General features: G+C 36.5%; 1 protein-coding gene across 2 annotated transcripts; it reads right to left on the bottom strand.

The window, feature by feature from the left end:
- Positions 1-5786: 5786 nt before the first annotated feature.
- Positions 5787-25406, bottom strand: susd2 (sushi domain containing 2). Of its 2 annotated transcripts, XM_044112452.1 has the most exons (14): positions 24606-25406; positions 24304-24454; positions 23704-23852; positions 22873-23218; positions 21560-21761; positions 21047-21132; positions 20696-20964; positions 19550-19693; positions 19042-19194; positions 17953-18201; positions 17143-17421; positions 16658-16834; positions 9859-9955; positions 5787-6551 (listed from the first exon to the last, which is right to left on the bottom strand). In XM_044112452.1, exons 1-14 carry the CDS (start codon positions 24706-24708, stop codon positions 6503-6505), a joined length of 2454 nt encoding a protein of 817 aa, XP_043968387.1. In that variant the 5' UTR covers positions 24709-25406; the 3' UTR covers positions 5787-6502. The 2 variants fall into 2 exon arrangements, with proteins under 2 accessions (XP_043968387.1, XP_043968388.1); XM_044112453.1 differs by lacking the exons at positions 5787-6551; positions 9859-9955 and adding an exon at positions 15855-16125.
- Between the last annotated feature and the right edge of the window lie 729 nt (positions 25407-26135).

The following is a 26135-nucleotide window of genomic DNA, read 5'->3' as shown; positions in this document are numbered from 1 at the left end:
ATTCAAACATGAGCAAAAGTATATATGAACATTTTGCGATTTTTTTTTTTTGTTTTTTTTGTTTACGCTGTTTCTTCACAATTTTTTCATCAGGTGAGCAAGTTCAAGATGTGAAGGTGATTCCAGGTGCTGCATTACAATGCAATGCAGATACAATGCAAATACAATGTTAAACCAGCAAAAGTGTAATGAAAATTAAACATTTATTAATAACAAAAGAACCCCAATGCATTGCATTTCAGAAGATTGCAGAATTCAAAGTTTGACGCTACACACACATCTGGGTAGCCAAGATAATGCTGACCACATGGGCACTAAAGCAACAATTGGATCAGGAAATAACAATAGAAGGGGGTTTGGGCTGTTAAAGCAAACATTTGCTAATTAGACTCTGTAAAACATTCTGCTTGGCTCATTTCATTTAGGTTTGCCAACTTTGTTTCAGTTCTCCATTCCCAAGCACTGGTTTCCTTGCTGCAGGTGACTAATTTTAGCAGGTGTAGTACGTTACTTTACTATGCTGCCAACTTTATATAAGAAACATTTTGCACGTTTAGGGACGTCTACTTGGCCTCAAAACTTTTATTTTCTCTGTGATGACACTTTTGGGACTGCAGGAGAAAAAACATTAAGTTACGATAGTTACAAGTCTCAACCTAATGGACAACAGATCTTCACTGCCTTAGTCCACGACTGTCTGTGTTGGCAAAAAGGCAGGCAGAGCCGGCACAAGGTATTTGCCAGCCACATCACCAACAGGGCATCATAATTTTGTTTTGTAGTGATCGCACATTTTACACATCTTTTCCAAATAATATTTTTAAAAAAAGATATTAACCTTTCTAACTTCTTTACTGTAAATGTAATGTTTGTCTGCAGTTGTTACATGTCAATACTTAAATTAATATGCCATTCTGCATTTCAAAATGCAAATTAATTAGAGCATCTTTGCTTGTTTGCTACTTCTGTAAGATTTAAATCAATTACCGTAATAACACCAGTTGTCATGAAGTGAAGTAGTGGAAGGCGGTGAGGGAGATGCAGTGGATCCACAGGCTGTGAGAAATGACGATTTTACATCGTAGACCAGACTCACAAATATAAAATATATATATATAATACAAATATGCATAAAGTATCCACAATACAGGCGACACAAGGTGAGCGGAAGGGTGGGGCTCAACACTGGTAGCAACTGATCACAGTGAAACAGAAACATCAGAAGCGGCAAGACAGATGCGACAAATACGACTAGGACCCAACAGGGACGTAGAGACACAGGTGACACTAAATACACAGGAGGTAATCAGGGAACGAGACACACCTGGGAACAATCAGACACAGAAAACTCAAATCCTGCCAGGATTTGAGTAATTATTATAACTTAATTACAAATGGGACTAATAATAGTAGATATATTACATGCATAGTGTAACCTGAGAATGATTAATGATGGCCTTTACACAGGAATACATTATGCTAGCTCATCAGTCCACACTTATATACTGTCCATAATAAAAAGGTGTAAAAAGCCATAATGCATCTCAAGGAACTATTAATTCATTTCAGAGAAATCTGAAACTTAAACTACAGTAAGGTAAACGTACCATGACAAATATTTTCTTCAGTATTAAGTGTTACGTTGTCAAAAGCAGAACCTTTGGTGGGCCAATTCCCTAATCCTGATCCAATCTGTTTCAACCTACAGCTTAAAATTAGGATTTATCTTCAGAAGACACTACTTAACTATGAGGCATCAGAAGGTAAGGGTCAAAGCACACCTGCAAAGCTGAAGCTGACATTAAACAAATAAAACCCCATCCAGAACAAAAGAGCCTGAGCCAAAAGCCACTTCAGAAACCTTTCTTCTTAATCCAGGGCTGTAAAGCAGATCTGAGAAACGGGAAAAAATCCCACCTGAAAGCAACAGGCATCCACAGAGCCATTAGCGTTTACTTGTGTTTGAATATGATTGAGCTAATTACGCCGGGTTGTTGAGATGTTAAGCGAGCATAAACATTCAGGGGTTTGGAACAGGCCCCCACTGAGATGAAAAACCACCTATTTTTATCCAAACGTAATTAATCAGCACCTGAGTCTGCAAACAGACGCTGCAGCTTGCTCCACTGCCTCTCTTGTAAGCACTTGACTGACAGATGAAAGTGAGGAAATTTGCAACCAGTTAGGCGATTAGACATAAAGTGAGTCAGATCTGCTCTGACATAGACCTCAGGTGTTGATCGTCGGTCCTCTGCTGGTCTTTCATCAGTGGAATCGTGCATATATTTATGATCAAATAAATTATTAAAAGGGAATATTCCATCATATTTTATTGCCAGGAAGCTGGCAAATCTTGTCAGAATTAACATAAATAAATTACACTGTAGAATCACTGTAGGAACAAAGGTGTTAGAAAGTGGATGGATGGATGAATTACATTGTAGAAATAGTTTTCATCTTTGTTAAAGCAGAAGGCATTTTAAAACACTTTATATTTACAATGAGACCTTCAGCAAACAAAATCTGCATGGTGATATTAGGAGTTATCTCCCATCTATATTTAATAGATTTTGTGGTCCTTTGTCTTTCTTTGGTTGAGCAGCTCTTGTGTTATATCAGTGTCAGATACATTAATGCCAGAGTTTGATACTCTGTACATATATAGCCAGATCTCAGCATCAAGCTTGTTTATCAAGAATTGACCTACGTTTAAATTCAGTGTCATGGTTTCAGAATGAAAAAGATAGTTCTATGTGAGAATATAACTGACAATAGTTCCCTTAACTTTAGTAATGAGATGTTATATATGATCAAGCTTTTTGGACATTAAATAAAAGAAAATACAAACTAAGAGCTACTTACCTCATTCAGAACAATATTTTTAGCAAAACCTTTTTCACAAGTAGACTAAATTAATTCTTTAAGACAACAGAGGTTGTCTTAAAGAATCTGTATTCAATGAGAAATAATTCAGTGAAGGTTTGACCCGTCCATCTACTTTTCCTGAAGGTGGCCCTGATACCAAAACCACTACAATCTCTGGTCAGTGTAAAATTATCAAATTGAAGTTTGATCAGTTTAGTTATTTTATATGTGAAACTAGAGATTATTTAAGATGGTCTAGACTCAAGAACTATAAAGTCTTCCTTTGATTTAGCACTAACAGGAAGTTCTGAAGTAAATGCTAATTTTAGCATAATTTGTTTCAAATGTCTAGCTTGATGTTTAGTTAGATTCTTGCAGACTTTTAGAATCATTTCAGTCTTGCCTGTCGTCATTTCGTCTTTCTCCCGAGGATCCAAAATACTGCAAGATAAACAACTAAATGTGGTGGAGTCACCTTCAATGCTTATTTAACCGAGTGATGACAACCAGCTTCTTTATCAGCCAGCTCTGTCAACGCAACAGTTCAAAAAACACCTGGACTAGTTTCTTCTACACTTCGAAATAAAAGTTTGAAAGATGGATACACCCCAAGTTCAAAACTGGGAGAGGAATTACAAGAAATCACTTGTAAAAGGAATAAAACAGAGCAAGAGACAAAACCAACCGAGGGGGCAGGCACCGTTGTGTTGCATAAGCAAGGCATTTTGCAAGGCGCCTTCAATGCCAGTAAAGCATTTTAAATTTCTTAAATGTTAGAGACAAAAACATTTCACCTTCACTGATTGATACAATTTTATTTTGGCTTTATCCACACAAAAATTCACCATCACTCATGATTACTGTACTTACAAAAACTCAGACCAAAGTGAAGATGTGAGAAAACTCAGTATTTGTTTTTGTGAATGTAGAAGGGAAAATGGAGATTTAGAGTCTCTTGCATAACAGTTTGTATATCCACATACTTGTTTGGACACGATTCTCAAACAACATTGTCTTTGTGTTTTACTTACTTTATATTCTAATACGTTATTTAACAGTAGTTCAATAAATTAATTTCCTGTTGCCATGCTTAATTCCCAACTGGAAGCAATCGGATTGGCTGATGTAGATTTTAGCTTTGTGCTACACTGGCCCTTACGATGCTCAGGGGCGGATTTGTGCGAGTTCACGTTGATGAACTGTTCCTCCTCTGACCTGCAGTTTCCAAACTTCTGAGTTTCTGCCTCACAGAGCATCCCTCTCCCACAACTCCCTCACTGAGCTCCTTCAGACTAGCGAGCAGCAATTAGCAAACGCCTGGTGGAACTGCACATCTGCTGAGGCCATTATACAAACCACTTCTCAGTGAAACACTGGTTAAAGTGTTGTAAAAGGGTTAATAGAGGAGCAACTTGTGCTGACTTTCCTGAAGGTGGAGTGTCAGAAAGAGCAGGAATTTTTAAAAAGAATTTAATTTTAAATTAAATTGCAATTTAATGCAATTTAAAGCATTAAATTACAAAGCCAAATTTCTTTTAACTCATATTTGATATAGATAGCATTTTTATAACAATAAAACATAACATAGTTATTTGACTGTGCTATAAAATAGAACTATATGCCTGGAAAATACATAACACTTCCCCTTTAAAAACAACAAATGGTATCAAAGTTTTCTCTTCCACACCACAAACATACCTATTTGATCTTTGCAAGACTGCACCAAATATGAAAAATTTGAAGGCGGAAAGAAGTTTTAGTCACTGACAAGAATTTATTTTCATCTGGATGGCTTTGATAGCTGCAAGCATAACTGGCATCACAAGGAGGTTCATATTAATGTAGTTTTAGACACACTTTTAGATCTGTTTTGAGGTTTTTTGGCAACCGCTCCTTAACTTATTACCAGCTGAGGAACAGATTGCTTGAATTTAAATGCATTTTTTTATATAGTGTCTCATAAGCAATAGTGGTAAAAGACACTATAGTTTCTCTTACCATTATTGCTTATGTTTGCACTTAAAATCTACTGACAGAAAACTTAAATACTGTCCTAATCCTCAGATAGTATTCAGGAGTGCACAAAGAGTTTCCCTTCACGTCCACAATGACAGTCTTTTTACTAGATGGAGTGATATGCTGACAGTAACTTGATATCGCTTTCGTTGACAAACTTCACTTTGACAAGAAATATCACGCCACTCTGATGTCTCCTTACACATCTGCAGGACACATCTGTCATATCAAATGAACAAATCAGGAAAAAAGCCTTCCACGTTGTTCATTTCTCACCTCCTAAAACACTTTATCCCTACTGCTATTGACTTAATAAATAATGCTAGTGACTGATGTGACTGTGAAGCAAATAATATTGTGATCTGGATTCATTTAAAGAATGTTGTTCGAGTTAAAAGAAAAAGTTGTTAAATATGCAATCTGGCTGCAAGCTTCTTGCTCTGACATTCTTTTTAATGTTTCTTCTTTAATTTCTTGTTTGCAATGGAAAAACATCAGGGAGCAGAAAAGGCGCTGCCTTCAGGTTTCATTGTCATCTCAAAGGTTAACAACAGGTGGTTGGCCCATGGAGGAGAAACAGAGCTCACAAAAAAACTTCAAAGTGCAGCAGGCCAGGTTATTTCAATTAGTTTTTGACTTGAACTCTAAGCTGGACCCCCACATATCACTGCCAGGGATCAGCCACAAGGGACTCTGTCACTGTTTCCTTTGACTGCACTGAGGATTTTGTTTTGTTCAAAGTAGAAGATGGGACAGAGAGGTAAAGTGATATGACTGTCTTCCTGACGGGGCGTGCTGCTGTACCCGACCCTGCGTGCCTGCAGGCTTGTAGAGGGATGATTCCTTTATCCCTGTATGAGCTCTAAACAGTAGTGTGCACCCACACACAGTGTACATACCACATGTCAAACACAGCATTATTTATTGCCTTGCTGTTTTCAAGTGTTTATAGAAACTTTCGCTCCATCATTATTTTCATGCAAATATAAAACAGAACAAAGATTCACAAACAAAATGTCAATACGGTGTAATAGGCTGACCTTTATGTAACTCTGGGTGAGTTTTTTTTTTTTCTCCCTCCCTCAGTCACTCACCAAATTCTTCGTTTGACTGAAGCATTTGAGGCCACACAAACCCTGTGTACGAGTTCAAAGTTGTTCAACCGAAAAACGATCGGGTTCGCTTCACAGTTGACATGAGCACGAACACATCTGGTCCCATTTTAAACCAGCAGGGAGAAAGGAGTGTTGATGGTGAAGATGATATCGCCTTGCAGTATTTATACAACTTTCTTTCTTGACAAAATCAACCGTTTGGCCATGCAAATCTGTGATATGAAAACTTTTTTCTCTTGTTTTTCTTCTCACTTTGGTTGCCACAGTTGTCACCTGATGCACCATTTGCCACAACCTGGAGTTTCTCCAGACTAAACATGGGAGAAAACATGAGGCCAAGCAGCATGCCTGAAAGCTAATGCCTCAGGCTTTTCTGATAACATCAATGGGTCAAAAGAACAAAAAAACAACAACATCCAAATGGGCAAATGAGTTTCATGTTAGTTCCCACAGCTGAGTTCAAAACAGAACGATCCTCCATAATCCAAGAGGGCTTTGAAGGTTAATCAAGTCTGTGTTTGGGTCACCATCTCCAGAGGTTCCTGTTTTCTCTCTCTGAAAATACGAATAAAAACGTGGAAGAATCAGACATCTTACAAACAAATAAGTTAAATCTAGAGCCACAACTTAAGACTGTTCACACTAATACAAACAGTTTGTTGCAGCTTTGTTATATTTTTGTCCTCTTTTGTTTTTGAGTTGACTTGTACAAGATATGCCATTTTCAAAATGAAAAGATTCAAAAGATGGATTCACTTTTGAAAAACCCTTGTACTGGTAATGATTGGTGCAGTTTGACTAAATCTATACATTTGAATGTTTACACACTGCTGGAGTGTTAGCTTCCCTTTAAAAGGGAGGTATTATTTAAAATCTGCTTTCTTACCTTTAAATTATATTAAAATATTATTCCCTCATCAAAAACAAACCTCAAGTGTTGCTTTGAGTTTGTCATGCATGTATGAGAAATCCTTTAATCTCCACAGCAACCATTCAGCAGTGTAAAATGCTACTTATAGCTGCAGTTTCCAAATTTTGTAGCTTATGCCACACAGAGCAGTCTCCCCCATGACTCTCCCACTCAGACCCTTCAGACTAGCTAGAAGCCATTAGCAAACATATCATTATACAAGTTAATCTCATTGCAACGCTGGTAAAAATATTGGGATAATAGAGGAACAATGTTGTGATGACTTCCTGAAGGCAGAGTTTCAGAAAGAAAGTGACAAAGGCCCAATTTCAAGATATTAAATTATGTCCAATTTTCTTAAGTCATATTTAATATAGTACTTTTATAACAACGGAAGAGAATATAGTTACTTAATCGTGCTATAAAATGACACTATGTGGCTGGAGAACACATAATACTGCCTATTTTACACATTTTCTGTGAAACAAACCGAGGAAGAATCTAAAAACAAATTCAGCCTAATTTGCTCGACGCTTTTTGCCTTCATTCTCTTTGGAGCCACTGTAGAGATATTCAGATTTTAAGAAACATTTCAACACTTAAAGATCAAAAAGTATTAATCTAATGCATGATGAAAGTGTGGCAGACAGCTCCCAGAGCTTCATGTAAATACTTGGATTAAATGGGAGGGAGACAGACTCACTCCAAATTTGTGTGTTTGTGGAACGTTTTTCCACAAACACACAAAGCCCCCTCCATCAACCTTTTGATGTGTCATTAAGCTAAATAGGAGGAGACATGATGGAAGAGTCACACACACATAAAAAAAACAAAAAAAAAACAGTATCACTTCATGGTGCAGTGACTTTTATCCTCCAGTGGTGAGCTGCCACTCCGCCTGTTAAAACCTGCTAAGTAACCCTAGACGTGGAAAGTACCCCTGGAAGTCTGAGACACAAGGAGCACGTGGACAAGAGGCCTTCACCGTCTACCTGTTTGGCACACACGCGCACACACGCACACACACACACACACCCACACACGCACACGCACACACCCACGCACACACACACACACACGCACGTAGTTGTGAAGTATCAGTGCAGCTTTCCTCCAGACACGCAACCCAGGCAAGATCTGAAATACAGTAAGACCCCCTGCTACTTACATCCTGCTCTGCTTCTGTTGTTGCAGAGAAGTCAATCTGTCTGCACTTGTTTGAAGAACTCATGCATGTCAGCTAACCGCTCAGTCAGAGACCATATCAGATGTCTCTGGTCACATTTTGACAACTGTAGGTGTAGCGTTTTCTGGCTAAGAGTGTCTCGGGACTCTGATGCAAGCCTGAGCATCTCCAAGGTTTCAGACAGTTCTCTCCTTACACCTGGATCCTGTGATCCAGGCATCAAGAAGGGGGCAGGTGGGTTTGCTTTTTGCCCCTATGACCCCAAAAACAAAGCAGTTTCAATTGAGCGCCTGCTTCAAGAGCTGCTGACAGTGTAAGGAGGCCTCCTAACTTTGAACATTCGTCGGTTTTTCTTCTCTCTCACTAGAGTTATAAAGAGGGAAAGCCCAAATGAAGTCAGTGAACTCATAAAACAAGCCTTTAATTTGTTTATATTTGCCCAGGAGCTACCACTACTGTTGGCCTCTTGCTCCTCTGGACTGCAGTCATGAATATAATCCCACAGGCTATCTGGTTTGATCAGATCAGAAAGAAAATTTACGAGCAACATTTAGGAGGCCCAATTTGTTGGATATGAAATGAGCAGGTGGGATTCATCATTGTCTTTGTACGTCTCTGCTTGCACAGCAAAAAGGTGTGCTGGAGCGGAATGGGAGGGTAGGAAGACGTCTCACTATGTACCAGTTTTCATAAGATAACAAGCCGCTCTCACTTTGAACGTATACAGACGAATGAAAGATATATGGCTGTCTATAGCTGAAACACGCCATCCTTTGTGACTTTACAGCTCGTTAAAGTTGTGAAACTATGCAGTGATGGTTCATATTTAGAGAGAGACACAAATAATTAAAAGTCATATGAAAGTAGATCCAACTTTAATTTTAGAAAAATATGAAAATTTTGTGTTATTTTTTTAATATCCAACTAAACCAAGAGTGGCAATAAGCCAAGATAATCTGAATGCAATGGCTTTTGCTAATTTTGCAGAGTTAAGATTGTGATTGTAATGACTAATTGCATCTGGTTTTGATGTTTTTTTTCTTTTTGTTCTATTAGATATTGCCAGATTTTTTTATTTATCAATGTTTTGGGGTTGCTGTATTAGTTCATTCATTTGTGCTGCTTTTTTATCTTTGTGATCAGTTTGTTGGATTTCACTTTTCCAGTTTTGTGTCCCAAAGTCTTGAGGGTTATCAAACTTTTGTGTTCTCTTTAGTTAGCCGTTGTTTTCACTCTGGAGCTGTTCCTTAGATGCCAAGAATCTTTCCTAGTGTTAAATCATGAACTCTAACCTTAAAACGAGGCAAGCGAAACCCAGAGTTAATTATCCATCTCAGATGTTTTTATTTTCTATAGAGAATTGTTAATAAAAATTCATTTGTACCCTTTTCGCTGGTTTTTGCTTTAACAACAATGGCAGAAATTTTATTTCCTTTGTTAGAGATTATCTTTGTCTTGAATTGCTGAAAGTTGTTTTTTGCAGCAGTGTTCTGAAGTAAAATTTTAAAATAAACCATAAAACTAAAGTATCTAATCAAAGTTTGATTTTAGTGGCCATTTTTTTGTGCAGTGATTAGACAAAAAAAAGGTCAAAAAGTCCCAAACCCGAAGTTGCATATTGATCTGCATATTACTGTGTGGATATTACTGTGGATCTTGTCTAGAGTAATATCTATATATATTGTTTGCAATGCTACATTTTAGAGCAATAGCACAGAGACAGATTTTTGTCTACTTTTTGGGGGGGGAAATGGTTTACAACCTACCTGGTTTGCTTTCTGTTGTGTAGTTTTATTGCTATTACCATGGTGACCAATGCTGAGAAGGATCCAAAAGCCCCAAGAAAGAACCCCACTTTATCATCTGTAAAAAAACAAAATGTTGATATTAGTAACCGTTGTTCATCCTGCATGACTGAAAAACAAATAAATTAAGTAAAAAAACGTAAAGGGCCACCAGGAAAGCAGAGATTTACAGGAAAAGGGATGCTGAGTAATGGCTGCAGGGTAAAATCCATCATGTAAATTAATTAGTAAGTCTAACACAGGTTAATCATTGAACGATGAGAGATGGATTGAAAATGCTGCCAACAGTCAACAGCAGCCCAGCAATACTTAGTTTGATTCCTAAAGTTACAAAGATTACTGGGGAGTTTAAGGTGAAGCTTTGTATTTTTATTTTTTTACATTTCTTGTCGTTTTATAACTTGTAGTTGCAGAAATGGACATGAGTTCGGTTAAGGCATGTTTGGTTTTTTGTAATTTTCTGATTTATAGTTGTTGCATGTTGTCTTGTCTTTCACATTTTGCAGCTAAGTGATCAGGAAATGACAGAATCAACATTCTCATCTACTTTGCCACTGATGCATTTTTAAAATGTATATTTCTATATTTTTCTATTTACTTGTAAAATTGTTATAGTATGCAACATTTGTAGCATCAAAAATTTTGCTGAAAGCAATTATTTTTTTAAGATCCCATTTCTTTTTCTAATTTTAACCCATACCAACTGCAGGGCTGATTTCTCGAAACTGTGAGATTTTGCTGCTGTAATAAAAAACTTAAACTTATTTTTATGTGTTAAAAGGCAATAGTTGTGAAAGCCAGTGTGGTGTATTTATCTTTCCTTAATATACCTTCCCGTTTCAAGAATGCAGGACTAAACGAAGCTATTATTGTTACACTGTGAACTTTAATGCTGACTGAGTGATTGCTCAATACACCGCAGGAATTAAGCTAATAATTACACCAAACAGTCTTTCTGTCAAACACCGCCCTCTCTGCCCAGACCAGTTAGCTAGCTAAGATTACAAACATTTTTTGTTTGTTTTTTTGCACTCAGAAAAGTTGCCAAGGAGCAAGTCAGATCCCACCTTACTTCCAAGTAACCCTGTGTACTCCCTGAAACTGTTTGAACCAGCTTTTGACCACAAACAAATCCAGCAAGTAGAGTTTAATAAAACCTAACACACAGTGCTCAGCATTAAAAATAAATGTTTGCACCTGATATATTTCAGCAAAGAATCATGGCTAATCAGTATGTTCTGATATTAAACAAATAAAATAACCATTCATCACTGATTTTCATCATTTCTGTTGTACTAAAGCCATGAATCAGCGCTCCAGTTACAGCAGCAAGTAATCTCATTTCCCTGAATGTGAAATATAGATAGTGCTTATTAATTACTGACCCATTCAGGCCATAGATTAAGATATGTTTGCTAATAACATTTATTACTAGAACTGCTTATTTTCAGGAGCTGATTATTTAAATTTCAATTGAGAGCAATTACATTTCCTTATCTTCCCAAAACCATGACTAACTTGGTGCAAAAGATCTGTTTTTTTATCTCCAGCTTATCAGATTTACATTTCAAGAGTATAAATTTTCTCAGGTGAAACATAAAACAATCCATCAGTTTTCATGAAGGTAAAACCCAGCTATGCAAAAGAGAGTCATGTGTATCTGTTGTAGATACCAGGAGATTAAAATAAAACTAAATGCTAAGTTTGAAGGATTCTCCCAGAACTGTTCTTCACCTTCTGTGGCTACTTCTTAAAAGAAAGCATTTAAAAAAGCCTTGTCATCCATCAATGTACTGAAACTGATCAGAGGTAATTAGAGAATAATAAGAAAAAACTAATTTACATCACAATAAAAATGCAGGCTGGTAATATGGAAAACAATAATCTGAAATACAAGTTTACATAAACAAATCCTAGAAGTTTCTAAATTAGCCAGTTTTGCTAAAAAAAAAAAAGATATCAATAAATTTGTCAATTTTGACCAATCTGGTGATTCCTGAAGATTTTGGCACTAATTTTATCAGATGCACCAGATATTAATGGACTTTCTGCATGTGGAGAACTGAGACCATCTTAACATCCAGCTTTTTCTTCCTGGCTACACTCAAAGTTATCCCATTGCTCATGTGAGACACCACTGATCATATTATGCAGATTAAAACTGAAATATCTACGTTTCAGTCTCATGCCATGGTTTCAGGAACATGAACAGCATTCAGAAAACCCACATATGGAATTAAACCATACTCAGGTATTCATATTGTTGTCAATGGGTGCAATAGATCAAACATTTGCAATTGATGCGCAACATTTGCTTGTACATGTTATGTATACTAAACTCTGGAAGCATTCCTGTCTGGGGCCTGACTTTCTGACTGCAGACAAGGTTGATCTTGTCCATGGACAATCCTCAGCTGTACCACAACAATTTACTCTCTGGAAGATCCAAAAACATCTGGTGCCTCATGCATTAAGCGTGCGTGTGCACCAAAAACGTGTGGCACCATATTTTACACACAAGTCGGCATGTATAAAAATTAACTTTGCGTCAAAGTTTGCGAAAACACATGCACACTTTTTCGCTGGAGTAAATATGTGCAGCAGCTACGCAAACTTTTTCTGTGGACAATATCAAACTATAAAGTGTCAAAACTCACCTAAATACACTGAAATCTGATGACATTCAGTTATTTAGACCAAGCATTAAACCCAATTATTTTTTCATGGTTTTAATATTTTATTGTTTAAACGTAAATGATGAAACTGAACCGATTTATCCTCAGACAATAACATAACACGCAGACAAAATAAAAAGAATAAAAATAAAAAGATTTGAAAACCTCTCTAGAATGTAAATAGTACTTTTCCTCAGTTTTTGTCTCAAAGACGCATCGGAACTTTTTAATGTTGTATTGCTTTTATATTTATCATTGCCTCAAATTCAGGCTGGAGGAATCCAACCACCCCTCCAAGCAAGAGGAGCTAATTTAACTTCACTTATCATTAATCAAAGGCAACTCTAAACAAACACATTTATAACTTTGAAGTGAAGAAATTCAGTGTTTCAGTATTTTTGTAGTTTTCTGGAAGTTTCTTCCAGATTATTTGAGGATGAAAACTAAATGCTGCTTCTCAATATTTGCTCCTGACTCTGGTTCAAGACTCTGACCTGAACTTTGACTGGTGGAGTAATCAATGCATTTAAAGAGAAACTCATGGATGATCGTCTCAGAATCTTGTTGGGACATTAGTCCTTTAATCCTGTAATTGTTCTTCAGATGACAGTAGACTGACTTGTAATTGTTTTTATGTGTCTCTCAAGGTTCAAGTTGGAATTCAATCACCACACCCAGATTACAGGCCTGGTCATGAGCGTCACTAGTCAACAAAGTCAACAAAAACTAGATTCTGCACCTGCACCTGGCCTCACTCGTTGGGTTAAGGTTCATTCCCAGACATGTCACAGAGATGCATCAATAAAACGTTAACCTGCAGCAGCAGCTGTGGAAAATCAAGAAAATGAATAAACAAAAACAAAAGTTGAATGATTTTTCTGAAGCAGAGACTTTCACTTTCACTAACAAGCAAAATGACGTGACTCAAGTAACATGAAAGAGTCACTTGATGTCCTTGGTTGGTATTTCAACAAAGAAAAAACCAACCAAGTATTTGGATCAAGGTGTGTAGAGATTCACACACCAAGTATTTGGTTGGTATTTACCAAAATCCTTTACCAAGTATTTTGGTAAAGGATTTCATAATTTTTTTAATGAAAATATTCATAAAAGTCTTTTACATAAAAGTTCAGTGATTCATCGCTGGAAGCAGAATAATTATTACACAGAGGCTTTGTTTTGAACCATTTGTACCTGACTGGCAGACCATTTTATTTCTATACGTACAGCTGAAACTAGAAGTTTACATATATTTAAACCATTTGGAAATGAACATAATAGATCTACACTTCAAAAGAAAATGTCAGGTAGTTTTGCATTGACATAAAGACACAAAGCAAGCTTTTTAAGTTTTAGTCAAATACAATTTTTATAAATATAGATAAATGTGCTTCCACCTTGCAATACACTGTTTTGCATTGTTCCATCACATAAAAGCTCAATAAAAAAAATCTGAAATGTGTGCCTCTAATGCAAAAATAGGTTATAATGTTACTTTTTCTTCTTTTTCAGTAAAACACTTCAGAGTCTACAAATACTTTTTCACGAGCCTTTTGGCCCACTTTCAAGGATTATGCTGCGACAATCAAAACTCATGCATTGTGTCTGTTGTCTGTTCTCCTTCCAGAGGTTGACATAAAGGAGCATAAACTTTAATGGATTTTGTCACAGCGTTTTGAGTTGTTGCGTGACAATACAGACTTAAATGCAAACAGGATTCTATTGAAGAGTTTCTCTTCTAAATGCTGCAAAAACCAAAGTAAAAGTTTCATTCATAATTTCAGACTAACTTTCTAAATGGGAAAAGATTTATTGAGAATTCCTATGTAAAAAAAAAAACATTGATTGCAGTGATCACTGATAACAGGAAGGAAAATACATATAATAAATAAGCTGCAATGACAAGGTTGAAAATACTATGCAATTACACAGGCTAATTGATATGCTAACTGGAACATGATGTCATGATCTACGTAGTTTTTAAACTTAATTTCACTGAAACATTACAAGAGAAAAGAAACCCTAAATTCAAGTAGAGGCTGTGAATTTAGTTCACAATGTTGACTATAAAAGTTAATTAAATTACCGTAACTTCTCCAAACTAAGCCGTCTTCTGGGAAATGTGAAATTGCGCAACACTGTTTGGACTCACTGTCAACTCTTCTGACAGGCAGCAGCGGCTCATTAAAGTGACTGCGAAGGAGTCAAACTGGAAGTGGTGGTATTTATTGTTCACTGGCACGTCCTTTTCAACTTAATTATGACTTCTTTAGAGCCTACACATCGTGCTGCAGTGATTCATATGAGGGAAGGAGAAGGAGGGCTGCTGCTGCTCAGTCTGTATTTAAAGTTGTTTACTTGGCTGGAGGTCACATCTGAACGGTGGAGAAAAAGGAAACAGCTCCCGCAACACCTGCCACTGAGCTCCTCAGGCCATGTTGACAGTCGTTAGCTCAGATTTGTGTAATGAGAGCCATAGAGCGAGAGCAATCATTGTCACATACTGCAGCTAAAAACGTCTGCCATTGACTGTTAATGGGAGTAAACTCAGTTATTCCTGGAGAACTTTTTGATCACGCAACTGTCTTGGTATAGATACATGCAGTTAAACTAAGATGAATATTTACTGGTGAAGAAGAGTACCTTATGAACGTAGTAATTAGACAAGTGAGTCCAACTCAGATGGGAGTCAAATGTAAGTAATTTCAAGTTTCTGAGTTTTATCCAATGTACAGCAAGAACATAAAATAAAAAATAACTTGGAATTAAAACACACAAATAAAAACAAAATAATCTGAGAAATACTATCATCTGCTGGCCAGATTGAAAAACTACACCAGTGCTCAGAGAGTTTAGGGTGAGGACTAAAAACACATTTCAGGGAACCAGATGTTTCTAATTCACCAACACAGAGGCAATCCAAGCTCCAAAGCATATAGTTTAGTTCAGGGGTGTCCAAAGTGTGGCTCAGGGGCAATTTGAGGCCCTGGAATAATTTCATCTGGCCCCCGACTGCAGATCCAGATGAAGGGTGGGTACTTTTATCATTTTATTTTACCTTGAGTATTCCAATGACAGATTTAATACTTTAATGAAAAATGTTAGGCACAATGTCTTTTTCTTTTAATTTTATTTTCATAGTAAGAAGAGCTATAAACATCCAGTGACCTTTTACTCAAAAAATAAAACAAAACAAAGAACACATATTAAAAAGTTTTTAATGCTGTAATTAAAGTTGTAATTTTTTCTCTTTCTTTTTGCTGGGAATAGACCAAAACATTTCCTTGAACAAAAAATACTGACAAAAAGATGGCAAACATTTTTTCCACTTTGTTTTATTAAAAAATATTGCATGTCCAATTTATTGCATAGCAGATAAAGTTTGGCCACTGCTGGCTTATTTGCCAGGTGGGGTGTGGTTATGTTGACGTGTGCCTGTCTCTAATTGGTTCAAAATGCTGCAGCACAACTTCAGACAGGAAAGCTCTACTCATTGCAAAAGTAGAGACTATTGTAAAAGTTTAGTCTTGATGAGATGGAGGTCTTTCAAAGTCTGGCAAAATAAGAAAAGTCTTCAGTTTAGCGATAACCCTTAGTTGGAAAAGTTAGTTTTGGAAAATGTGTTCAGTTTTAATCTTAGTTTTTCAAGTCAAGATGCATTTTCGAATTATAAAGTCTCAGGTTTTGCTAAAGACATTTTGAAAGTGTCCAGAGGCCCAAGAGTAAACAAGGTTAGTTCTGTTTGTTTACTTTGAGAAAATTCAGCGCCACCCAAGACTAGGGACATCCCTATTAAGATTTTTTTTTTTAAATCTCAATTGTCCACACAGCAGTGAAACGACATTGCATGCTTATTTAGGATGGAACTATGGAAGATAATGAAGAGAAGAAAAGTTGACCAAGAATGGAGCCCTGTGGGACCCCACAGAGGAAAGCTGAGGTAATAAATGAGTGTATCAGTGAGGCTGAACTCTTTCAATTTAGTTTAAAAATGATCTGGTTTCTAAAATGGTTCTTGACTGCAATGTTGTGCAGTCACTGTATTCAAAAGTTGGTCTCAAATCAGGGTTTTTACCCAAATTTACCTGTAATACAGTAGGGCTGCTCTCCTGTCCATGTCCCCTCCTCCAGACAGGTGCGCTCTGTTGACCTGTACAGTATGTGGCCTTCATTGCAGGTGAAGCCCAGGGTTTTCCCCTGCAGGTAATGTGTTCCATTCTTCTTCCCATTCCTGGGTGTGGGAAGCCAGCCACATGATACCACTAAGGAGCAACAATATGTCAAAAAGTCATCAGCCAGTGACAAGAAGCGAATATTTAAAGAACTGATGCTTCTTTTCTATAAAGTGACAATGACTGTGTTCACCTTACAAAAGCAAGCAACGTCATTTCAAAAATTGCTATTTACCTTTTACCAACAAGAAAAAGAAAAACATTATTACTGACAAGTAATATTTGACTAACTGAGTTAGAAATAAAATACAAACAACTGTTTTTCTCTTGCTTTTGCCCATGAGCTGAAGGAAATTAAAGATAGGCAGACAATGAAATGATCTTGTGACATGTGGTACCTGGCTTCAGGGCTTCCATTAAGGCCTGATGATGTTGATGGGCCCTGAGTGTGGCGTTTCCCACCGCCAGGCTCCGAGAGATAAGGGTATCATGTATACAGAACTGCGCCCCTTCTCCCAAACACATCGACAACATGTCTGCTGCCAAGGGGTCATCAGGTTTCAGAGGCAGAGAAAAGGCCGGAACAAAAGCAGGGTCATGGCTTAATGGAAAAAAGTATGAATCCAAAAGGTAGTGGGAGTCATAGGTGAAAAGGGAAGACATGTTTGATATGTTCCCTGGAGGAAAACAAATGAACAATGTCAGTGAGGTTCTTTGGGATTTCTGGTTACCGAAACAAATTACGGGTTTTAGACTAAAACCAACTTTGAAGAAAAAACATGAATGTACAATTTCGCAGTTAAAGCATTGGAAGTAAGTAGGGTAAACTGAATCACTGTTTATCCTAAATGAAACAATGCCTCTGCAGCATAAACAAATAATAGTAATTAGTTAGTATAAAGGATTACTGTGGTTAACTATTATGTTGGTTTGAGGCTAAGCAAAGGCAATGTAATTGAAACCGGTCATAATCTGAAAAGATTAGCAATATTTGCTTGGGTCTTTTATTGGTCGCTTTGGTAAAGATGTGTAAAAATCCTGAAAATAAATTAATGTTTCATTGTAGAATGACTGAAAAGTAAAAAGGAGCTGCAATTCTCTGCTTTAGAGATTTTGTTTTTCTCCTTTCTTCTCCCCATATATGGTGGTGAGAAAAACTCAAATCATCATCTTTGTATTTAGAGAGTTCAACAGTTCCTAACACTCACATCCAGCTCCGAAGGTAAAGATTTCCTCCAGCGTGGCGTTTGATGATATGACCTCTCCTGACCGGGTCATTAAGTCATCGGATGGATCAGAGTTCATCCGACCAAGGAGACCCAGGGTGAGGTTGGAAAACTCCACTAGAAGCAGGACGGTAGCCGTCATGGTGGCTTCATGCAGACGGAGCTCCACAGCAGCACCAGAGGAAAAGATTACTGTCACATTCTGAGGACTGGGAACAAATACAAAAACACCTAAAACAAAATAAGATTCTGATTAAAATCTGGATACATAATTACTGAATTAGCATCTTAAATGTACAAACTAAACACCTGTAATGACCTACATTTACAGCATGTTTGCTGATGAATAGCATAGATCAACAGTATTGATCAGGCTACAGTAAGTAAGATTTGTAGACACATGTACGTTCTTGTCAGACCTCGGACTTATCAAAATCCATCACAGACAGCTGGATTTGAAGCAGAAACTGCTTCACACACAAATATATTTATGTAATATTTATCAAGCACAAGACTGAAGACAGAAGAAAATCTATCATTACCAGTTATATTTTTATATAACTTATAAAACTTATATCTTCATCTATAAGTTTTCTAAGTTTAGTCCAGCTTTATTGCAAAACAGAGCAGGTAAATATTTAGCGCTGCAGCGACACACTTGAAGAATCAGAGTGAAATATTGCCATCTGCTGGCAAGAGATAGGATCTACATCTCTTGGAGAGTTCATGGTCAGGGTTGGGAAATCAAAAACAAAAATCTAATTAATCTTTGCCACTTATCAAAATTGGAAAAATGTGAGAGCATGGCATTCATTTAATGCACATGTATGTTGATCTTTGTCATTCAGAAAGTAGCAGCAATAAAATAGTTACTCAGTAATCAGAAATAATCAGAAATTTGTGACTTAATCAAATCGGAAATATGAATAAAAGCAGCTGGAAAACTGTAAGTGTTCATCACTGCAAGTCTTATTCTTAAAGCATAAGGTCTTATGCTTTAGAAAGTAAATGTTCTTACTGCAACACCTTCCTCTTTCAGCAGGAGGTCAAAATAAATTTTAAGCAGCCCACCTTGCAGATCCATCCATCTTTGCTCAGTAAAAGACAGAATCTTCTGGTTCCTCAGCACCTGAAGATGGTCGCCAGCAGTTCGTACCTCGATGACATCAGAGGAGTTCTCCTTCATGGCTACTGATGACAGCTGGGTAGCTTTGACTGAAGTCCCTTATTGGAAAACACAAATATCCTTTATGATCTCAAATTAAATCATGATTTACTGATGCTTGGATCTGGGTAATTTTAAATAATAAAGGGAATAATATTAAGCAATTCTGGTCATCTACAATCAATTAATACCATTTCATTTTCTTTTCTTAGAAAGAGTCCCATGAGGTTTCTGTTAAGCAGGGTGCTAACCAAAGGAGATACAAGTCATAGAGAAATATTCTGGAAAGAATCTACCTCTAGGATTAACAGTATAATTCACATCCAGAGAAAGCTAAAGTTTATAAAAGTATAATGAGACCACTGGGATGAAATATAGGTACAAACAGAGCTTTGGCATTAAACATAGACTTACCATTCTTAAGTTTCAGCTGTTCTGTTCTGGCCTGAACACTCAGGTTTTTGTCTGTTGACAGCAACAGGTAATATTCTCCTCTGCCACTGAAGGTGTAGCTGAGGCCATCAAATGTTATAAAATGCAGATTCCCGAAAACAACACCTGCAAGACAGCAAGAAGTCAACACCGATAAACTTATAGTGACAATTTGGCACAAATATCCCCCCACCCCCATCTCCAGCTTGTGTTGTGTGGTAGAACATTTTCCACTTATTGGCTCAGAGCTGAAATCTGTAACTCATTTACTCCTCCACTCTGATCTGGTTTACTGGCTTCTCTCATGACCTTTTGTAAAAAATATTTGGATAATATCAGAATCAGTCTGACTGTGATTCACAACAAGATTACAACAAAATAAAAAGTCAAATAGAAAAAAAAAGTTGATGAGCAGAAGGATTAAAGCTCACTGTGAGATAAAAAGTCCCTGCTCTCTGACATTGTGCCATTCCATGATGACTTTGAGAACAAATACCACAGGGAAAAAAAATTTAAACAATGATTTATAACATGATGCAATCACTTTAATTTAAAAGAGAAACTGCACTTTTTCCGACTCCTGCAACAACACCAGAGCATACTGATGGTTAAAGTTGAAATAATGTTGAAACATTGGTTTACTGCTTGTTTTTGATACAAGGTCTTAAGCAAAATTATGGTATGATCCACATCCAGCTGCAGTTTTAAAGTAGTTACGCCATAAAATATTATCCCATTTTGTCATTCTGCTGTTTATAGTTTAACAAGCTGATAACTGGCTGCTGAATTAGCTGGCCTATTTACTCAATTAGCCAGCCGGTACTCTGCTGCTTTACAGAATTGCCATTAGCAGAAATATGTGTTGCTTATTTTGTTGCAGCATCATATCTGTTTTCTGTGATTGTAAATATATTCAAACAGTCAAGTTTGACTTTCTTGTAAGAAAGAAAATTGTTCAGCTTCCTGTTTTTTAGCCAGCTAGCTAACAGTGAGAAAACTGGTCGCACTCGCTCATTTTTCTGGCATTTTATTTGAAAACTTTGACCCTCAGAAACAGAATGTAATGTAAGAATTAGTTTTGTCACATGAGGCCCCATGTACTTCTTTCTGCTTTACTGAAGGTTCAACCTGCTTTGGGCGGCTGGTATCTGCGACATCCAGTGGAAGGCCGATGGTTTAGGTAGACGTGGCAGAGGTCGCTCCACAGGCAGCAGTAGCAGAAGCTCGTCACGTCGTAAAGCCAGTGGGAGAACCCAGGAACCCGAGGGGGATCCCCGTACGGCGGTGAGCCCCAGTCGTGAGCCCGGTCCGGGGTGCTGCCACCAACCGAGTCCCCTGTCAGGACCAGAGCACCTGTGTTGTCATAGCAACACTGCTGCCCTGATCCATGACTTGGACTGCAAATTTAAGAAGAAGACATTAGTTTCTCAGATTTAATGGTTCTTCTATGATTTTTCTTTTTTCTTTTGTGCTTCCTACCTGGCCTGAACGGCTCTGACACAGTGGACACTACCAGGGTGGTAGGTACACACACTGCCCGTCTCAATGTTACAGCTGTAATCAGTCTAACAGAAAAAAATAATAATAATAATATTGAAATTATAAACAAATAACATGAATGTCTTTACATTTTCAAAGCAAAACTATCAAGATAAGTAAAATGTAGCTAAATCTTTTTGTGTTGCAAGAGATTAGACAAAATAATCATATTTTATTGCTATGGAAGAGGATTAGGACTCCTGGGGAAAAGTCTGACATTTTTGTCAGAATTCTGTCTTTTATATCAAAAGATTGAGGTCAAACTTTGGAGGAAAAAGTCAGAATTTTCAGAGAAAATTAAAAATTCTGAGATTAGAGTAAGCATTTTGAGGGGGAAAAAAAGTAAAAATCCTGAAATTGACATCAAAATTCTGAAATTAAAAACAGAATTCTGAGGGGAAAAAAAAGTTTTCTCATGCATCCTCCTCCATACATTGTTGTGTGCAGACTCACATGAAACCTTCCTGTGTCTGCGCGGGCCTGAGCCAGTAAACAGGGACAGTCGATGAGCTCGTCCAGGAAGTCAGGCAGCTTCCTCTCCAGCTCGTCCCACTGCAGACACTTCCTCTGTGCCCAGGCTGACGAATCGTCTCTGAAAGACTGCTCCAGGTGCCAGGCCAGAACATGGCCTCCACTCCACAGGGACTGTACGTTCCTGAGAAGAAATTATCAGTTAAAAATTAGCCTCCAAGAAAAAAGTTCAAACTGTGGTTTAAACATTTAGTTCAAGGTTCTGGAAAAACAGAAATTAATTGGATACATTTTTGTATTTTATCAGTTGAAAAACACATTGTATTAATAATGATGTGAGAATATGTGACATACTTTAACAAAAACATCAAACATCAAACAATGAAACCAGTAATTGGTGACATGTTTCATAATTATCCCATAAAATATTAGATAATGAATAGAAATATTGGTAATTGCTGTAAACATCCTCTCCTGAATTTATGCAATTCACATACTAATATTTATTAATTTAGTTATGCAAGCTGTGATTCGCTATGGGAAAAAAAAGGAGAATGCAGCTCAAACTTAAAAAATTTAGTTCATTTGCTTTATGGAATTAAGTTTGTCAAGCTTACTTTATTTCCATTTGTTTAACATGACAACTTTATAAACTTAATATATTTACTTGGACAAATTTAATTTGATCACTTGTAACAAAGTAATTAAATTTTTGTAAGTTGGATCATCTATTTTCTTTTTTCAGTGCAGAGTAAGGATCACTAGATTTTAGATTTTAGACACATGCAGGTGGTTTTAAACCAACACTAGTAAATATGATGGCATCATTGGTAAACAAACAAACCTTTAAATAATTAATTTATATTTTATTGCAGTAGCATAATTTCACACTGAAAAATGTAGAAGATTGAAACTTCGATTTGAGTCCATTTATCAAAATGACTTTAATCCGAAGCTAACAAATAATCAACAAAATCACAATCAAAAAAGTTATAAAAACCTCTAATAACAGTTTTAAAACCACAAACACCAAATTATAACGTATTTAGAGCAATGCTACCAACAAGCTGTAATATTGTAAAAAAAACAACAACAAAAAAACAGGTTTTTCATAGTATTTTCCTAGTAACATAGGAATTTTCCTATTCCAGTAATTGACATTAATTAATTCAAATGCTTTTTCCACATCACCTTGTTAAAAGCACATAGAAACATATGTGAAATTTAACAGCATTTACAAATACACATACTGTAAATTCAATACTGTCTAGAAGCTCGAGATGTGTTGTGGATACCTTTCTCCCTCTGATTTAGAACTGGTAGTTATTCGAATATTCCCCAATTCCCACATGGAAAACCTTTCTCTGGGTTGAGGAATGAAGCTGAAGTCACCTGTGTTGGAAATATTCCTGCCGAGAGAGTACAGGTAACTAATCTCTGCCTGCAGAGAGGACGACCCTGCAGGGCTCCTGCTGACCTCTCTGTAACCCCACAGCTCTACATTGACTCTCTCGGATTGGATTAAAGAGCTGTTCCAGGTCATCCTCAGCTGTCCGGCCATGTTCAGAGTGCCATAGTTCTGCCACAGTGTTGAATTCACAAGGGTGACTTCAAATGTGGGATCTGCTTTGCTGGGATGGACTGACAGAGAAACAGATTTAATCAGTGAATAAAAACTCAAAAAAGAAAACATACTAATATTGTTGGAGCAGCTTATATTCATCTACTTCATTAATAATATGTAGGAAAGGATTCATAAAACTGTGCAAAGTGTTGCAAAATATACTAAACTCGGCAAGGAACACTGAAACAAAAATTTAAGTACATTTCTGCAAGATCCTATAAAAGTTTTATGAGATCCCCATTTACTTTCAGACATTTTGCTTCTGAGCTGTAAAACCAGAAAGATACAACTCCTACTTACAAGTGCAGTAGGAGGAAAGGAAACATAAAATACTTTTGCAAGATCTCACAAAAGATTTGCAAGTCCCAAGTTATTTTTTGCGATGGTGAAAAAATAATTGCATGAAAAAACACTTGCAAAACATTCTGATTCTTAAGACCACAATCTAAAGGAGAGGAACAAGCAAATCAACAAGAAAATCTTCATAGGTCTTTTATTTTACCTGACAGATACTCTCCAGATCTGTTGAAATTTGTACCGTCTGTTGAGACATCAAACGATATCCAGCCCGTCTCATACAACAGAGGAGCTATGCAGTACGGATTACCTTCTTCATCAATAATCCCCCGTTGTTCAATTTCACCTTTGAACCTGCAAGACAAACTTGGATTAATTTGACCTTTTGACCTTTTGTTGCAACACTTTTTGTTCTATTTCCATCTCAATTTGCCATCTGTAAACCAAAAACTCTTCAAAATATGCAGCTTTTGCATGAGTCAATCAAACAGGATGTCAGTAAATTAAGTTCATGTTTAAAAGTTAAATATATAGCAAACGAGTGCAGCAACAAATTACAGCTTTTTATTTTACATTTAGGAAATGTATGTTTTAAAATTTTTTAAACATTCTTCAAGAATCTCTTTTGATTACTAAACTCAGATTGCCTGAAATGTTCTAAAGAGCTTAAATTAAATTTCTTTAATTTAAGGCTTTATATATCACTAGTCTGCAATGATTTTACAGGATCTTGTAACTCTGATACATGTAAAAGAATACTTATCAATAATAAATGCAAACAATTTAAGTGTTTATGGACTCAAACCTGCAGAAAATTCGGCCATCAGGAGGAAGATTCAAACCTAGGATCCTAAGCTCTCTTCCTCCCAGCATGGAGCTGGAGTACGGCGAGACCTGGAAGCAGGACTGGTTGACGTCTGAACAGCAGTTTGTCAAAATACTGCTGCATGCTAGACCTGATCAAAACATGCAAATAATCAGAACCCTTTCTGGAAAGGAAGACCGGATTTGATAAAGTATAAATTCCTGCATCCATTTGTTTAATTAAGATAAATCCATGATTAAAAATACTTTCTGAAAATTTTTAACACATATAGCATAACATACCCGTTGTTTTAGATGAGAAGAAAGTCAGAATTATCCAGAAAGAAAGGAGCTCTCTCATGTGTGAACCCATGTTTTGGTTTGGGAACACTGAGTAAACATTCATGGCTGAGTGAATCTACCCTTGACGGAGACTCCGACAGAGATGCAAAGTGTACCAAAGGTCATTCAAAGTAACAAACAATCCAGATCACGTGTCAAAGTTAATTGTTTAGTAATGATTTAACAGATGTTAATATTAAGCAGGATTTGCTCCCTCTTTGTGTCCCAACACATGACACACATTCTTTAAATTTCCAGAGATTTGGATGCATGTGACTGCAGTCACATTTTTAACTTTAGTTCAGCTGGAAAGGCATTTACATTTCAATTCCAGCTTTGTGTCACTTGTGACTAATCTGCCTATCAAAACAAGCTGTTTGATTTTAAGATAATTTCCCCCCTTATTGTGTCTATCATATCTAAACAAAACATTAATAACACAAGTTTGCAAGCAAATCTCATACTTCATATTTAATTCTTTATCTGAACCCAAACTAAAATTATGGAATTATATTTATTGATTTATCAAACTTTCTTGAAATTTTTGCTCCTGAAGCACATTAATCAAAATTTGGCTTGAATATTGAAGTTATAATACATGAATATCTAACCACATGTTCACTGTAGTTTAGATAAATAGGCGTTTTTTACAGCCATTTTCTGACTTGTGACAATAAACACCTATATCCCTTATCTGAATATCATGTCCTTTAGTCTTTCCCATTTCCAATGGTCACAAATTAGAAACATATAAACTGATATATACAATATTGGAAATATTGAAAATCTTACTCAGTCTAGCAGAATTTACAGCTGTGTCAAAATGTATTCAAACAAAAACTTGAATTATTCTATTTTTAAAAACAAACAGTGCAAGTTAATGCCATCATAAAAGATGATTTAGTTTTAGTTTTACACATTTATCTCACATGCTAGTAATTATGGACTACACTTTGTTGGTTAATGTGATGGTCAAATCCATGGCCACACTCTGTCGGTAACTCTTTAATGCACAATTTATTTTTTCATACAAACACAACAACACTAGTTTGAATAAAAACATCTATTAGTTGATTTGGATACATTTGTATTTATTTTTATTATTTTGCCCAAGTTCAGTTTTGTTTCTTTGACCTCTTTTATGTGCTCAGTTTAACTTTATAATCTTTGGGTTAAAATAAAAAAACAACTATTTTTCTAATATATTCTGTGACTCCTCCTGTTTTTTTAACTCGGTCCATCACAGTCAAATTGAGTTTTGTAGATGATAATCTTTTAGGCTTTTAATAAACAACATGCAAATGAGATTTTGTTTAGGTCATGTCTTTGTTTATTGTTGAAGTATTAAATATCTTTAACTGGTTCTTGCACTTGCTTGTCAAATATACCATTCTCATCATGTTTTATTATGATAGTATAATCTTACCAGGGGTCTCAAACTTCAAGCATCGAGGGCCACAGTCCTGCAATTTTTAGATGTGCCTCTGCTGC

Source organism: Gambusia affinis, linkage group LG03 (genome assembly GCF_019740435.1).
Source record: "Gambusia affinis linkage group LG03, SWU_Gaff_1.0, whole genome shotgun sequence".
NCBI lineage: Eukaryota > Metazoa > Chordata > Actinopteri > Cyprinodontiformes > Poeciliidae > Gambusia > Gambusia affinis.
This window is presented reverse-complemented; position numbering and strand designations above follow the sequence as displayed.